Source organism: Nuphar pumila, chromosome 4 (genome assembly GCF_984573655.1).
Source record: "Nuphar pumila chromosome 4, dmNupPumi1.hap1.1, whole genome shotgun sequence".
Taxonomy (NCBI): domain Eukaryota; kingdom Viridiplantae; phylum Streptophyta; class Magnoliopsida; order Nymphaeales; family Nymphaeaceae; genus Nuphar; species Nuphar pumila.
Window position 1 is genome coordinate 29507534 of NC_143252.1, and position 17467 is coordinate 29525000.

General features: G+C 36.3%; 1 protein-coding gene across 1 annotated transcript in view; it reads right to left on the reverse strand.

The window, feature by feature from the left end:
• Positions 1 to 9837: 9837 nt before the first annotated feature.
• Positions 9838 to 17467, reverse strand: part of LOC149839783 (inner membrane protein PPF-1, chloroplastic-like) — a 66089-nt gene continuing 58459 nt past the window's right edge. The window contains exons 9-11 of the mRNA XM_090002824.1: positions 12723 to 12887; positions 12525 to 12645; positions 9838 to 10136 (exon numbers count right to left, since the gene is read on the reverse strand). Coding sequence (XP_089858950.1) covers positions 10038 to 10136; positions 12525 to 12645; positions 12723 to 12887 — 385 coding nt within the window. The 3' untranslated portion in view covers positions 9838 to 10037. The remainder of the gene's footprint in view (positions 10137 to 12524; positions 12646 to 12722; positions 12888 to 17467) is intronic.

Sequence of the window (17467 nt, forward strand, 5' to 3'; positions counted from 1 at the left end):
TCCTTGTTGCGTTTTGAGAAGTTGTTGAACTGAGTAAAGCTTGTTGTCATTGAAAACTTGAAGTTTGGAAACTTGTTTGCTTCAAGCTCTACCGTGAGAACCATTGGGCGTGCGCACTATTGCTGCTATTCAGAGTGCATCGTCACTGTTGTTCATGACCCATAGTGTTGTGTGTGTTCCTTGGTGGCAGTTTTAGACTGTACTTCTTATCTTGTGACCATTGGAATTGAAGGAGCGTGTTTGTTGCTTCATTTGGCCAATTTTCGTCTCCAACGGTTTGGCTAGAACCTGATTGCTTTGTTAAACTTGTATTGTGGATAATATTATTGCTTCTTGAATCTTTCATCATTGTTAGAGTTTGGATTGTGTTTACGCAATATTTAAAATCTGTATGCCTTTTGAAAGAATTCAGATTTATGAAGGTATTTCGTGAAAACTTATGTGGTTGATTGCCTTTCGTGTTTGAGTTGAGCATGGTCTAACCAGAGTTGGGTTTCAGAGGAATGTTTGTTAAAAATTAGAGAATTCACCATTAGAAGTGTATTTTTCATACTGGTCAAACTTATCACCCAAAAATTAAAATCGAAAATATAATCTTGTGTGTTTGTGTTTGTGTTTGTGTTTATGTTTGTGTTTGAGTTTGTGTTTGTGTTTGTGCATTCTGGTTCGTCTGACCCAATCTTGGTAATCAGATTGTATCTCCTTAGATATAGGTCTGTTTTATGCATGCTTAGATTCGTTGAAAAGCTGACACTCCTTAATATTTTTGGTGTTTGGTCAGTCTGCTAGTAGATTATGTCTTCACAGTCGCTGAAAATGGACCCGAGCAAAGAGTATAGTCATTTGGGTGACTGTATTTCTGGTGCATCAGTCAAACATGTTATTCATATCATATCTTGGCACCTTGATATCGATAAAGTACAATTTTTTATTCGTTGAAAAGATATTTCATTTGTTTGTGTTTTCTCGGTTAATTATTTTTTCAAATTCAGTGATCTACTGAGGCAAATTCCAATAGTATAAGTCACTATCATATTTCTGAAATTTCACTTTGACCTCTTTCACAATAAAATTAGTGACAGTGTCTTAGTCGCGAACCTACTCATTGTCGGTCTGCACCACTTTCTCTCTCTCTCTCTGTGTGTCTTTATGTATATATGTATTTTGTATTGGATCCTGATATATTTCGAGTGTGATCATTGGGTCTCACACATGAAACCCATAACTCATATGTTGAAACCAGGCATTGAATCTAAAATATGGATTTATGTATTAGATCTAGAGTATATCATTGGATCTCACAAAAGAATCCAATGACCCAGAGTAGTGGCCAAAAATCCTATAACCAACTTACGTAATGGGCCCTTAAAATGTGAGCTACCCAAAAATGGTGGAACCACAACTCATGGGATTCCTAAAAATAGTTAGGATAACTATCACTGGGTTGGGAACCGACTACCCATGGGAGACTGATATTTACCCAACCCCCGCTTCTGCAGGAAATCATCGATATGTGTATCAAGAAAATCCCCCCCTAAGCAGGTTGTTAATCACCATCCCCATTTTCATCTCCTTCGTATCTCAGGTGATCCTCCCTCTTTGCCCATAACAAGGTCCTAAAACCCAACATTGGTATCACAGGTATGGTTTTGGTGTACGCAGAGACTCGTCACCAATCGCCCCTTGAAGTTCGATGCAGACTCAACCCTCACAGAAAACCCAAGAACTACCGCCCATAGTGTTGCCTGATGGAATCGGCTGCAGAGCATAGAAGACCCCTCCAACAGGCGGCTGCCAGAGACAGGCAGTCACAGAGGGTCGACCATACTTAGTAGCTCTTGCTGTCAGAGTGAGGCAGTGAAAGAAAAAAAGAAAAACGAAAAAAAATGGCAGTGTAAGAAACCTTGGAAGTGCTAGGTCATGACCACGATGACACCATCTACAAGTCGTGCCACCATCAGACCAGTGGGATCAAAATCTTGAAGGTCGTCCATGATGATTGTGATGCCTCTGTTTGACGACAGGCAAACAGCGAGATGGAGGTCCTCCATGGACAGGATCGTGCCCAGATGCATCAAGCCCTCCAATCTCATCAATTGCAGGGGTGAGGTGAAGATTGCCAACTTCGACGTGAGCAAGATCATGGCGAGAATGCCTAGTCCGTGCACCTATATGAGCCCAGAGTGGTTCGACCAGAATAGCTACCCTGGCGAGCAACGGTGCTCCTCCTAGATAGCACACTCGAGGCGTCAGAGGCCTCTCGATACTCGATGGAGCCCGCGTCTTACAAGACAGTAGAGGAAATGGAGGCAGAGGACAGCTATGTTGCTAGAGGACAACCAAGTTACAGAGGAGGAAGGCGATAGAGAAACCAAAAGGCGAAGAGCAGAGAAAGATGGCTTGGATCATGTGGCTTTCTTGGCCACTAGTGATTTCTTCCTGCTGGAGATCTCAAGCTCCGACGTCAATGGCGTCATCGTGAGTGTAATGCCCTGTCTGACTATAGGTTTTTTTTTTTTGTGAAACACAACAGAAGTCTTTTTTAAACTAATTTGAAAACATCCCTAAACTCGGGTGCATCATAGAGTTAGAGTAAAACCATAACAGTTCAAATATCACAAAATGATTTCATTAATTTTATAAATGAAATTTAGAGTTTATACACAAAAACACAAAAGAAACAAAAGGTCACAGTCCAGTTCAACAGAGTAGTCCTCGTATCCCTCCACATCCATCTACCTATTCTCGTAAAGCTGAAAAGGGAAAATAAATGGAGCATGAGACACATATTATCTCATCACAATTCTGAGACCCTTACTAGGTCTCAACAAGCAAAGCATTCATGCACACGCTCGTGCGTATATCGATATATAATACACACATACATTTATGTGTGCCTAAGCATACAATCTTACACAAACATCTATGCATAGATAAAGTATATAACTTACACATATCTTTATGCGTAAGTACACATATAAGTCAATTATGTACCTGTATTCGTGTATACAGCTATGCTCACATGTTATTCGAGCGTACATTGGCGATCTCATACCAATCCATGGAAACAGTTAAACATTTATCATATTTAAGCATGCAATCATGCTCACACATATTTCATGCATACAATTATGTAGATATCAAATTCAACAAGCGAATCTATGCATACAATTATGCAGTCATTACATGACTTAATTCATACATGAGTATTTTTTGTTTCTTTCCATTAACTTTCTTTTGCAATTCATGCAATGCTTGCAAACATCAAACTTAAATTTCATCCTTTTACCTCGGACACCACGCCCGACCAACTATGAGTACTTAGGTCTCTCTAGGGTGTCCATTCACACAATTTTTATTTTTTATATTTTAATCCTCAAGAGAACAAGAGACTAACATCAGAGTCTGGGATACATCGTCACATCATCACAATGAGACAAGCCCACCTCCTAAGTTTTGCCACCACTTTGGAGCTAGCCCTTTGGATCACCTTCATCGGCGGCATCATCATGTTCAAAAACTTGTTGAGGCACTAGTTTGAGAACTTTTAGAGCAAGATATTCTCATTATATTTCTCCTTGATCTCCGCTTGTGGCACGAGTTCAATAATGTTGTTCCTGTTGGATCTTGGTATTGGAGACCCTTACACTGAACAGACAACCCCTATGGCCTGTTAATATGTTGTACTGGAATCGATGATGCTTTTCATGAGAGGCGCAATCTAACGCTGTGGTGGTGGTGGCAGCAGCCTTGGGCAGGTGGAGGAGTCTAGCAAAGCCTCCACCATCAGGCGGTGGCAGTGGTGCTCGGATGAGGGGCAGTAGAGCTACTTGATGCGGGTGGAGTAGTTGGAGATGGTGCAACCCTTCCCACCACCAGACAATTGTTGGAACCTACAATGGCATACTTAAAGGAAACAACGGAAGAAAGAGATGATAAAAAAAATTGAAAGGGAGAAGAATAAGAAGGCAGTGTTAGGGTTTTGGAAAAATTGAGAAACTCAATTTTTTAGTTTTATACATTTCTTAAAGTGTTTTTACCATTTTGCCCCTAACCTTTTAGTCAATTCTTTTTGTATCCTTTTTATTTGTTTGATTATAGATCTGCCCCTGTTCCTTTTCTGATTTTCTATTTATGCCCCTGTTCCTTTTCTGATTTTCTATTTATGCCCCTCTGTTTTACAAAACATGGGCCTCTGTTTTTGGGAAATTCTAGAATCATGCTTGCTCTTTGAAAAATACCAAAGACAGAGTTACAATTTGAGGATTTTTCTCCGAACTGGTTCTTAAACTTTTTTGAAATTATAGAAAACCACCTAATTTTTTTGTTTAACTCAGAAAGTTCTAAAAATTTGGCTTTAGTGTTCTAGTCAGTTGTTTTTTCCCAGAACTACCTTCTAACCTTTTTTATTTTACATAAAAGTGTTTCAAGCTTGTTGAAAACCTCCAAGTGCTTTATTTAGATGGGTTTGGATCTTGGATTATTTTCATGAATTCGGTATTTGGTTGAGGTAATATCTATGGTATTTAAATAGATTAAATTTGTTGTGATAAAAAAACTTATGGTTGGTTTGGTTTTTTTTTATGCAGTTAATAATCTGGATTGGATCTTTACCTTGGTATGGGAGAGGTTGGTTTTTTAACATGCGTCTATTTTTAGATCTTGAAATATTGTATGTAATTACATAATATTTTTTATATGCTTTATGAGTTATTCATGTTTTGGATCATAATAATATATGGATCTAATAGGCTAGCATTTATGAAGTTTTTATGATCGATCAAGTTTAATTGCACTAAGATCCATTAAATGTGATGTTTAGATCAATATTAGATCTTATCAGTATTAGATCAGATGTTTAGATCTAGTAAGGTGACATAAACTTGGTTTGATATGGTAAAATATTTTGGATCTATTTGAATCTGTATAGATATGAATATATTCAGTTGAAACATCATTAAAAATGCTTGCACTATATATTATTATATTTGAATGGATCATTTTATGAGTTTTAAGGTTATTTGGATATTGAGCAAATAGCTCAATATGGATCAAGTATTGAGATCTTGTTTGGAATTTGTTTTATACTCAAAGCTCATGGTATGATATGAACCCAGTTATAGTTTAAATAAAATTTGTACATGAATGTCTTTCAAGTTTATTTAACTTAGATATGTGGAACTATGTATGGTTTGATGCATGTATAATTTTTGAATAGTTTTTTATTGTATAGATCTAGTGATGGATCTAAAAGAGTATAATGCTTGGATATGGGATATGAATTCATATTTGATTTAGAGTTTATGTTAGATCTAGGTAGTATTAAGCCAGATATTTGGACCTAATAATATATTCTATATGGGTCATGGTTTAACTCGGATAGATCCAAATAAGTATAATACTGGATGTGTGGTGTGGATCCATTTGAATTTTAGAATATATGGATATAGATTTAGATAATGGTCAAATCTCTTGTGATGCATGTTTTTACATAAATTATTTAAGCTTATATGTATATCTATTTTTAATATAGATTGTGTTTGACTTGATGATAACATCTCAAGTCGGTTTTGGACATAGACTCATAAAAATCTAATAGTTTTGGATATAGATTTTTTGAGTGGATCCGGTAATGGATATGAACTTATATGTTGACAAGCTTGTGGTTTGAGTGCTTATTATCATATTTGATATGTTTTAAAGCCTTAGAATGGACTTATCATGTTTTGGCATATCCAAATGGTAATGAGATAACTCTTATTATATACGGATCTAGTGCATATCCAAATTAGATTTGATTTTGATATGAGAACTTAAGTTTTATTACTTATGCATATTGCTTCTAGCTTGTGATGGCTTAATGCACATATAACTTAATTACAATGCATTGAAAAAGTGAGAGCTAAATTATAATTTTATACATGCATGTGGATATATTTTATTTGCATATGATGATAAATAATCATCATAAGTTATGCTCCTTATGATTTTTTTATAAATGCATGAAGGGGTATTTTTATGTGATAAGCTTATGCATGGTATGCAACATGGTGTTATTCATGTTTTTTGTAATACTTATAATTATTTGAATTTAAGCATGTTGTATGTGATGATGATGCATATGGATAGTAGGAGTATGAACTATGGTGAAATTTTTGAAAAGTAGAAGTATTTGCTATGTTTAGCAAATCGTATTTTATCATGGATTTATGAGTTAATAAAATTTATAGTATTCCAATAGTATGCATGTGGACGTGATGATGTCCTATTATATGATCATGGAAGAGCTATAAAAATCCCATAACTTACTATGTAAATGAGACCCTAATATAATATTTTTGTTTGAACATTAAGAGTTTTAATTTAAATTATGACATGATGAGAAACATATATGGTTATATAATGAAAGGATAATGTTATGACTAAACTAATACGATATGTGGAAAGAATCATAGTTCATATAATGATGAAAAACTATATGACTGTGAGAAATAACCTATAGCATTTGTGAAAAAAATCATACTTGAAAATGATGAAAAGTGTACATAGCTATGTGAAAAATAACCCATAGCATGCGTGAAAACCTCATACTCATACCTAAATATAAATGATGAAAAGATCTACGTGACTATGTGGGAAATAACCCATAGCATGTGTGAAAACCTCATACTTAAAGATTAAATGGTGAAAAACTTCACATGATTGTATGGAAAATAACTCATAACATGTGAGAAAAATATCATTTCTAAATAATGATATAACCCAAAAAATTGTGCAAGTTTATTTGGTGCTTATTTTATTATGAAATGCTATATATAATGCACCGGTTGTGATATAATATGGGTATTCACCCTATATGGCCAAGTGGGAGATATTGGATCATGGTATGAATCCAATATTGTCATTGGGTCTCTCACATATAACCCATAACTCATGTTGAATTCAGGTATTTGATCCAAAGTTGGATTTGGGTATTAGATCTAAAATATGAATCCAGGTATTAGATCCAGAGTATCATTGGATCTCACAAGAGAATCTAATGACACAGAGTAGTGGGACAGGAATCCTATAATCCACTTACGTAGTGGGCCCTTGAAATTTGAGCCACACAAAGAGTGGTGGGCCCACAACTCATGGGATTCCCAAAACAATTGGAATAACTGTCGTTATTGGGCTGGGAACCGGTTGCCCATTGGAGGCTGATATTTACTCAGCCTTTGCATATGCAAGAAATCATCGATATGTGTATCGAGAAAATCTCCCTTGAAGCATGTTGTTAATCACCATTCACATTCTTATATCCTTCGTATCTCAGGTGCTCCTCCCTCACTGTGCACACCAAGGTCCTAAAAACCCAACATTTTCCTACAAAGTATTAATAGGCAAGAAAAAGGGTGGTGCAAAGAATTTTGGAGAAATCAGATTGTTGAAATGTGCTCCACGATGCAATCTACCATACTATCTTTGTTTTCTGGATAAGATATAGTGCATCTAAACACCCCTTATGGCTGGAGGGTGAAAAGGAATCCCTGCCATTAGCTAAATTCTTGCATATGAAAAGGTTTTGTGGGAATGTTTTGTTTTCCTCTCCCTCTTAGAACACGTTTTGTGCAACTCTTGTATGATTATTTGCTGACCACCTTTCTCCATTTGATGTTTCATAAGGAATTTTTGTGTCTTGGATGGTACTATCCACTTGGTATGAAATTTCTGGATTTATAGTGCCTCTAGTTATTTGTGTTTATGCTGCTTGACAGGGGATTGTTGGATGATACAGATGTAAGGGTTGCATATTACACTTCAGCATTCTTTTGAAGGTGTTGTTATTTCTTTCTTTGGTTATCTGAACGATTAGTTTGTTTTCTTTCAATCTCGCAAAGATGCTTAAGTTTGTTCTTTCAGAGGATAATGACAGAAGAACCAGAAAAATACCAGGGGATGCTGCATGATCTTGTATTCAAAGCACAACAGGTATGCTGTTTCAACCTCATTTTAAGTGCTTTGATATTGGGACTGCATGGTGAAGATTGATTATGCTGCTTACAGTTCTTTGGCCTTGAGTTGAGTCCAAACTAAAATAGTGCATTTTCATTCACCAGAGCAACAATGAAAAGCTACTGGAGAATCCATACCTTCGTATGCGTGGCATACTTCAGCTTTCAAATGATGTTGGAGCCCAAATATGACATAACAAATATGGTATGATTAGTGCTTCGTGGTGTGCTGAAAAAACATGTGGAGTTCCAAATTTTGAGCTTTCAACGCTGCTACTTCAGAAGTTATATGTGGCAAGATGACCGTTGATCAGATACATTATGCTGCAAGATTGGATTGAACAGATGTATTATTGAAAAGTTTGAGCCACTAATCGCACAAACGAGCACCAACGTGGTTGCAAGGTTGTTACAACTCAGTTGAGTGCAAGGTTGTTACAACCATAGTTGGAATCGCCCGAGTCTCGATCCGGATCAAACCCCAACTGGGTTACTGATTCAGGACCGCTGATCTGCATGCTACTTATGTGTCTTTTGTCATGCATTTTGTGAAGGATAATTTTTATAAAGAATAATCTATTTTAAAATTATAATATCAACAATTATGTATAGGTGAATACTTATAGAGCTTAGTCATTGATGTCGTGCTAAATTTAGTGATTATGCAGTTTGGAGTTTGACTATTTTCATGTCTTAACGTAAAAAAATTCATGTCCTAACTCATCCGAATTATCGAGTCAACCCGCTAACTCACAAGTCAAGGGTCAAGCAATCCGGATCTCAGTCACGGGTTTGCCAATTATGGTTACAACTCAGTTGAGGACACAAGCAGCTTTTTGTACGTTGGCTTACGTTTACATTTTGCTAAAGGGAAAAAACTAAAAGGGACACAAGCAGCTTCTGGGTATGAGATTATTGTTACTACTATATATTATTATGTGAAATGCTAGAATCTGCTACGCTTTTACAAATGGACATCTACACCTTCAACTTGGTAATAAAATTTATGCATCTATTCGACGAATTTCTTCAATCTTTTGCTGAAGCCAACATAAGCGCCTGAAATTAATGGTATTGAAGAAGGCGCAGCAGACTACATCCTGCAGATGGGTTCTTGTCTGTAAGGTGGGGCACTCCCACCTCTGAGTTGTATCACATAGTGGTTTTTTTCACGAGCAATGGGGAAACAACCCTTGGGATCAGAGACCTAGTCACGCTGGTTATGTTTGACCTACATACGGTAGCTTTCCCAATGGTGTAAACTGGTGGCACATACCTTGCCCTCAGAGTTGCCTTGCTTTGGCAGGAGCAAAGGACATAATGACCTTGCCCCTTATATGCAAAGGTGCCATCTAACCCTAACTACCCGTCTAGCAGCCAAGACCCCGCTCTCACTATGCCAAACCCCTTGGGGGTTTAAATCATTTTATTTTATAAGCTCATAACAAAGTGAGGTTGCTTGTGTTTCTTAGTAGTCATGATATAATCCTTTAAATGGTGGCCATGACAGCAAGGAGGATGGTTGTCATGGAAGAAGTAGATCTACATTTCAACCACGTGCAGGGCAGCCAATTTCAGGTCTGAATCTTACTACCATCTCGCAGGGAGGATGACCTGATATCTGCGGGTATATACTTCGTTGTGTAACCGGTAAGGGTTTGTGAAGATCACCAAGGGGTGGGATGTCACGACTTTCATATCCTTGGGTATATACTTATTTGTGTAACCAGTAAGGGTCTGCCTAACCCCAGCTTGCCTATCCAAGAAGAAAAAAAGTAGTAGTCAAGACACCAGATTGCTCCATCATCCCTAATGTCTTGAACACTTGGTACTAAATAGTCGATTTTCTTTTTTTAGATAACCACTAAATGGATGATTTTAATTACATTTTACTACTGTTATTTAGTGAAAAAAGCATATGAATACCCCTGCCAGCACGGTCCTTCATAGTGTCAATGCGACCAATCTCTTCAAACGGGCCATCCTCTGGAAGAATCTAAGCAAAGACACCATAGAGGAGCGCAAGGGACATGTCAGGCATGCTCAGGTTGATCGTCTCCTCTTTGATCTCTTACCCTTTCTCTGTGAAGAATAACCTACAGCTTGTTGACTACTACTTGAAGTATATGCCTCCTCCAAATCCTGTGGAAGACTTCTGAGTTAGTTTAAAGGAAGATACCACATCCTTTTTAATGTGACATTCTGATTAGAATAAACTGAGGAAGAAACCATGTTTTTGAGTTTCTTTTAGACTTTAAGAGTCTCAGCTTATATGATAAATTTCATGATGCCAAAAGAAGCAATAACAAAAAAGGAAGAAAAAAAGAAACAAGAAAAGATGTGTATTCCGCCACTAATAGTTACCAATATTTATTGGAAAAGGGGTATAGATAAGCTGCTAAGCCCAGAATTATGATACACACCCTTGCATGCTTCCTAACTCAGCATTTAGCACGGCTTAGGCTTCTATTTTGTGTCATGGGAACAAGATGCATGGAATTAAATTACCAAGAGAGGACTCCTATCCCTTGATAGCTCACCGGGGTGGCTCGTTTGGAGAATATATATATATATATATATATATATATATATATATATATATATATATATATATATATATATATATATATATATATATATATATATATATATGGAAACTGGAATATGTTTACCAACCAAATATGTTTGCTGGTATGAATCAAGATTTTCAGTCTTTTTTTGCAAATCTAACCATGCAGATGCATTTGGTGTGGTCCATTTGCTAGGAATAGACTGTTGGATAATCGTAATTGGATAAAAAAATGTGACTTTTTATGCTTGAATATTTATAAAAATTCCAAGTCATTGATTTTCAACCCTTAAAAGATTCTTCTTATACATCGTAATTGGATGATCCAAGAGTCTGTTCCTATAAAACCAAGCATCTAGATCACAGCTGTACGATGAAATTTTCGAAAAAAGTAAAAAAAATTATGAAAATCTTGGTTCATACCAGTAAACATATTTTAGTTACCCTATATATATATAATATATATATATATATATATATATAGAGAGAGAGAGAGAGAGAGGTCGTTTCTGCACTCACTTCCCGAGATGGAAAACCAGATTAAGGCATAGATTTGATTCAGTAGTTCATCACCTTAGCTCAAACAAGCTAAGCCAATGCTGCAAGTGCAACTGATCCAGTTATTTTTATTGGACAAAGTCCACTCTTGAGTGTCAATTGGCCTCATGAGGCTTAACAAAAAGCAGTCTAGCAAACTATTTTGCAATACAAACTATTCGACTCACAAACAACTTTAGTTCTAGAAAGAGTTTGCAAGACTGCAGGAAATCAAATTATGTTTTCCCTTTCGTTCAGCATTAGGATTTATTTTTCTTTTATGGTTATAATCTTTGATCTCTGTAAATTTATGGTATAAAAGAAACTTTTCTGATTACAATCAAACGAAAACTGACTTCATGCCTAGTGCCTTAAAATTATTCAGACTAACAAGTGTAATACTGTGAATTCAACTATGATAACCAAGAACTTTTCCCATTTTTTTGCTTTTTATTGGATCTAAGAAATATGAGAGCCTAAACTCAAACATAAAGTGTGTTTGTGAATTTTTGGTGTTCAAGCCAATCTGGAACGAGTTATCAACTAGTCTGTGTGAATATATGCTCATTTGTAACTTTGTTTCTGAGTATGCATCTGTGATGGGTGTAATTATCCTTTTGTGTGCGGCAACTGGGAGTCTGGGACAAATATCATGTACTTAAAAAGTGTGCATGCGTGTGCATACAGAATTAATTATATCAACAGTTTTTAAGAATATGTTTTCAAGTTAATGCTTCATATTCTTGTCAGAAATCTCGCATACTGTAATATAATATCATATAAAAACCCTAGAAGAAACAGTGCACAAGGAGCAAGTAGATTTATGAATCTAACGGATTAGTTACAAGAACAATAAGATGAGTGTCATCAATTGGGGATAAGCATTTTTAGTAATATGTCACAGAAAACAACTTATTCCCATTTCTCTACTCTTAAGTGGAATTGGAACGTGCAAGCACTGTGAGATGAAAATTCAGAGTTTTTTACTGCCCATAAACAGTCAAATGGTTTTGGTATGCGAGATGCTTAAGTTGTAATTTTGGTTACTCAGATCTACAGTCATCCTTGGGTTGAACTTTCTGCAGTATACCCTAGTATCAGTTTATAATCAGTTTTTTCCATTTAATCACTCCGTAGCAGGGAGTATTCCATGCCAATTAAGAGGTTAATATAGAAACGTCCAACAGAAAGCAGTCAATAAAGATCATTTATCATAACCTGCAAGCCACAACCTTCACTGTTCCAAAAGTATTATTGCAGTGTTCCAACTTTTCAGTAAAACTAATCCAGTAGAGATGTCCTTTAAACAATTAATAAATGGAATGAAAAGAAGCTAAAAGCTTATACCATATGGAAAGAAATTTTAAGTATATGAGAGAATGTCAAACCCATGAATGCTTTAAACACCTCAAATGGTAACTAACCTTGTCTTTCGTCTCTTCATCACAGCTTTCACCAGAATCGGAAGCTAACATCTGAACCTCATCCTCTTGCAATGCTTTATTCAGTTTCTTCAGTTTCTCTTCTTCTTTCAACTCTCTAAACCTATTGAAATATATCACAATGAAGTAATGATTCATTTGATGAGTAAAGTCATAAAGCTTGTGAGAGAAAATAATAACCTATCACCAGGACCGGCCTCAAAGTTGCCAGCTGGTTGTGAAATAGAGCGCTTTGCCTGCCCTGCAGTAATTATGTCAATGGCACCTGCATCAACGACAGGCTTTGCCCCACCTAGTTTCCGCAGCCATACTTGTTGTGCTGTACTCAGGACATTATTTGTGAACCTACATTAACAGATCAAAGCAAACATCACATCAAAAGGTAAAATGAACCACAACTGAGAAAAATTTTGGATTCCTTGAGAACAAATAGATGTTTTTCGTATTTCCCACATCTAGTGAAATGATTCCTTTTGACAACTCATGACTTAGGAAGAACCAGGGTTACCGGAAGCGCTATAGGGCATGGGGAAGCACGTTTCCTCAAAACGCGTTTTGGAAGTGCGAAACGTGGTGCTTCCGAAATGTGCTGGGAGACACAAAAAAATGAGAAGTGCGCTTCCCCTTCTTTTTTTCAGTTTTTTTGTGTTTTCATTTTTATTTTCTTTCTTTTTTCTCTTTTTGTCTCTTTCCCCTCGCTTCCGGTTCGCTTCCGAGACGATTCTTGATTCGCTTTTAAGTCGTCCCGTGCTTCCCGCTTCCTAAAATTTATTTTGGAAGTGCCTCGCTTCCCCGACTGGTAACTTTGGGAAGAACTCTAAGGAATTTCTTGTTAAGATGTATATATTTTTCTCTCTCTCTCTATATATATATATATGTATGAACTCCGCCTGTGTAGTTATACACTGCCGGTCCCAAGCCCGGATAAAGGAGGAGGGTTGCGGTAGGCCTGTGACAGCCAGCATAAAAACTTTGTCATATCCTATGAAAATGAACCAATATGAGAAGGTACGGATATTATTAATATTATTAGTGTTTATGCACCTCAAGTAGGTTTAGATGATTCCATTAAGCATCAATTTTGGGAAGATTTAGATGGAGTAGTACAAGAGACATCTTATGGAGAAAAGCTTTTCATCGGCGGTGACCTTAATGGACATGTAGGCATTAGTAGGGATGGATTTGAGAATATCCATGGAGGCTATGGTATAGGAGAAAGAAATGAAAGTGGAGAAAGGATTTTAGATTTTTGTTTGTCCTATGATATGATCTTAGCAAACACTTGGTTTAGGAAGAGGGAGTCTCACCTAGTAACATTTAAAAGTGGGGTTAATACGAGTCAGATAGATTTTTTCCTACTTAGAAAGAGAGATAGGGATTGTTGCATCGATTGTAAGGTTATACCAGGAGAAAGTGTAGCTACACAACATAGAGTCTTAATTTTAGATCTTAGAATTAGACAATGCCGCAAAAGGGATAGACATAGGATAGATCCTAGAATTAAGTGGTGGGCACTGAAAGGAGCTAAACAAGGAATGTTTGTAGAGCAGGTAGTTAAGGAAGTTGATTGGTGTCTCGAGGAGGATTCAGAATCAATGTGGAATAAGATAGCGGGTGGTATGAGAAAAGTAGCTAAGGAGGTATTGGGTGAGTCTAAAGGCGGTGCACCACTAGGTAAGGATACATCATGGTGGAACGAGGATGTCAAATTAGCTATTAAGGTTAAAAGAGAGTGTTATAGAAATCTAAGTAAGAGTCGTGATAATGAGAATTTGGAGAAGTATATGATAGCAAAGAAGGAAGCTAAAAAAGTTGTTCGAAACGCGAGGGCTAAGGTATATAAGGAGGTTTATGACAAGTTGGATACCAAAGAAGGCGAGAAGGATATTTATAGGCTTGCAAAGATGAGAGATAGGAAATCGAAGGATTTGGGTATGGTTAGATGTATCAAAGATGAAACGCAAAGGGTTTTAGTCAAAGATGAGGAGATTAAGGAGAGATGGAAAGATTATTTTGATAAGCTATTTAATGATAGTCATGCTCAAGATCTTGGAGACTTCTCCATTCCTTTTCATGAGATAAATCGTGACTTCATGCTCAAGATTCAAAAGAAAGAAATTGCAGAGGCTTTGAAGAAAATGAAATCAAGAAGGGCAGTTGGCCCAGATGGTATACCTATCGAGGCTTGGAAATGCTTGGGAGAGAAAGGTTTAGAATGGTTGACAAATCTTTTTAACTTGATTTGGCGAACAAATAAGATGCCTAATGAGTGGAGGAAGAGTACTTTGGTGCCTTTATATAAGAATAAGGGTGATATACAAGATTGCACAAACTATCGTGGTATAAAACTCATGAGTCATACTATGAAACTTTGGGAGAGGGTGATTGAGTCTAGGTTGAGGAAGGTTGTCATGATATCGGAGAATCAATTTGGTTTTATGCCTGGAAGATCAACTATGGAAGCTATACATCTTCTTAGACAACTTATTGAAAGATATAGAGAGAGGAACAAAGATTTGCATATGGTTTTTATTGATTTAGAGAAGGCATACGATAGAGTACCTAGGGACGTTCTCTGGTGGACAATGATGAAGAAAGGTGTTTCTCTCAAGTACATTAGTATAATTAAAGATATGTATGAAGGAGTAGTAACCAATGTCCGCACTTGTGGAGGGGTGACAACCAATTTTCCGATAACGGTTGGGTTACATCAAGGATCTGCTTTAAGCCCTTTCCTATTTGCGATTGTGATGGATGAGCTTACGAGATCAATTCAAGAAAATGTACCGTGGTGTATGTTGTTTGCTGATGATATTGTTTTGATTGATGAGTCTAGAGCTGGGGTTAATGCTAAGTTAGAATTATGGAGACAGACATTGGAAGCTAGAGGTTTTAAGTTGAGTAAGAGTAAGACTGAATATATGGAATGTCGGTTTAGTAAGCAACGAAGTAGTGATGGGAGTGTAGTGAAGCTTGGTGAGCAAGATATACCGGTGAATGATTATTTCAAATATTTGGGATCCATCATTCAAAAGTATGGAGAAATTGATGGAGATGTAAATCATAGGATAAAGGTTGGGTGGATGAAATGGAAAAGTGCTACTGGAGTGCTGTGCGATCGTAGAATGCCATTGCGGTTGAAGGGAAAGTTTTATAGGACGACTATTAGACCCGCTTTACTATATGGTACGGAATGTTGGGCTGCCAAGAGACATCATATTCAAAAAATGAGTGTAGCTGAGATGCGGATGCTTAGATGGATGTGTGGAAATACAATAAAAGATAAGATTCGGAACGAAGAGATACGTAAGAAGGTAGGTGTTGCACCCATTGAAAATAAGATGCGAGAGAATCGTTTACGATGGTTTGGACATATTCGGCGAAGGCCTAATGATGCTCCAGTTAGAAGGTTGGAGAAATGGGAAAATATATTAGTTAAAAGAGGTCGGGGTAGGCCTAGGAAGACTTGGATGGAGATGATAGGAAAGGATATGAATGCTTTGAACCTCACCGAGGACATGGCGTTGGATAGAAATGATTGGAGGAAAAGGATTCATGTGGAAGACCCAAAATGAATTTCTTTTTTGGTTCATATCGCTGACCCCAATTGTTTTGGGATGAAGGCGTAGTTGTTGTTGTTGTTGTTGTATATATATATGTATGTATATATATTATAGACAGTATGTATATATATATATATATTTATATACATATTATATATCTTAGTCAAACTAGTTTGACTAAAACTTAGTCATCCTAGGTTGACTAATTCTAACCGTTGGAGGCTAGTCCAATGGCTAGAATTCTAGTCGTTGGACTAGCTCCAACGGCTAGAAGTGCTCCTCCTCTCTTTTAATCTCTCTCTTCTCCCTTCTTTTATCTATATATATGGGTGGGTGGGTGGGTGCCTTTGTAAGGTGAGAGAGTAATGGGTAGTTTTGAGGCTTTTGTGTGTTTGAATGTTTTGTAGTGAGGTTATTTGTAATTTTGTATTTCTTCTTTGTATTATTTGAATTTTATTCTTAATTTTATAATTCTTGTGTTCTATTTTTACTTCTATGGTGAGCTTGTTATTCAAATACATTTTATTTTGGTTCTTAGTGTTCATTCCGGCGTGCATTGAGATTCATGCCTTTTTCGTCACATGGTATCAAAGCCTAAAGGCACCATGGTCTTGAAGTCCCGTTTGTGATCGTGCTTCAAAGGAAAAATTCCGACTTGTTAAATGGCTTGGATTCAAGGCTTTCTCATTACGGTATGTAAATCGTGACAATATGGCATATGTGTTTAAAATGAAATTATTTTGAAATGAATATATTTTTTATAAATCCATTGAAAGTAGAATTTGTAAAAATTATTGTATCTTGACATATGGTTTTACGTAAACATAAAATTTGATTATAGATAAGTGTACTTTGCAAAATTATGTGGTTTCTTAAAATCTTAAATGTTTTTCATGATTTGCAAAATACTAAATTTTATGATATGTCCTTCCTTGCATGATTCTTAATTAGTGCATTCACATGAATTGTCTTGTGATTTTTTTAATATTATGATGTTTTGATGAATTTTAGCTTACAATATGCATGATATTTTGAATATATTCTTGTACTCCTTAATATTGAATGCTCTCCATCATTGTGTGAATGTGTTTACATGATTTTTGAGTTCAAAGCATGATTCTTGATATACAGTGTGAAATTTCTATGTTGAAAAATATGCTTTAAACTTTTGAATGTTTTATTCATTGAATCGTAGAGGCTAATAAATTGTTTAGAAATATCATGAATATTTTATAGGCTCTCATGAGATTGCGCTATTATGATTGTGCTGTAATGAAATGGCGGAAAATACAAAAACAATGTCACTAAGAGCTTTACAAGATTGCAACATAATGTGCATAAGCACAAGTCTACTATAGGATA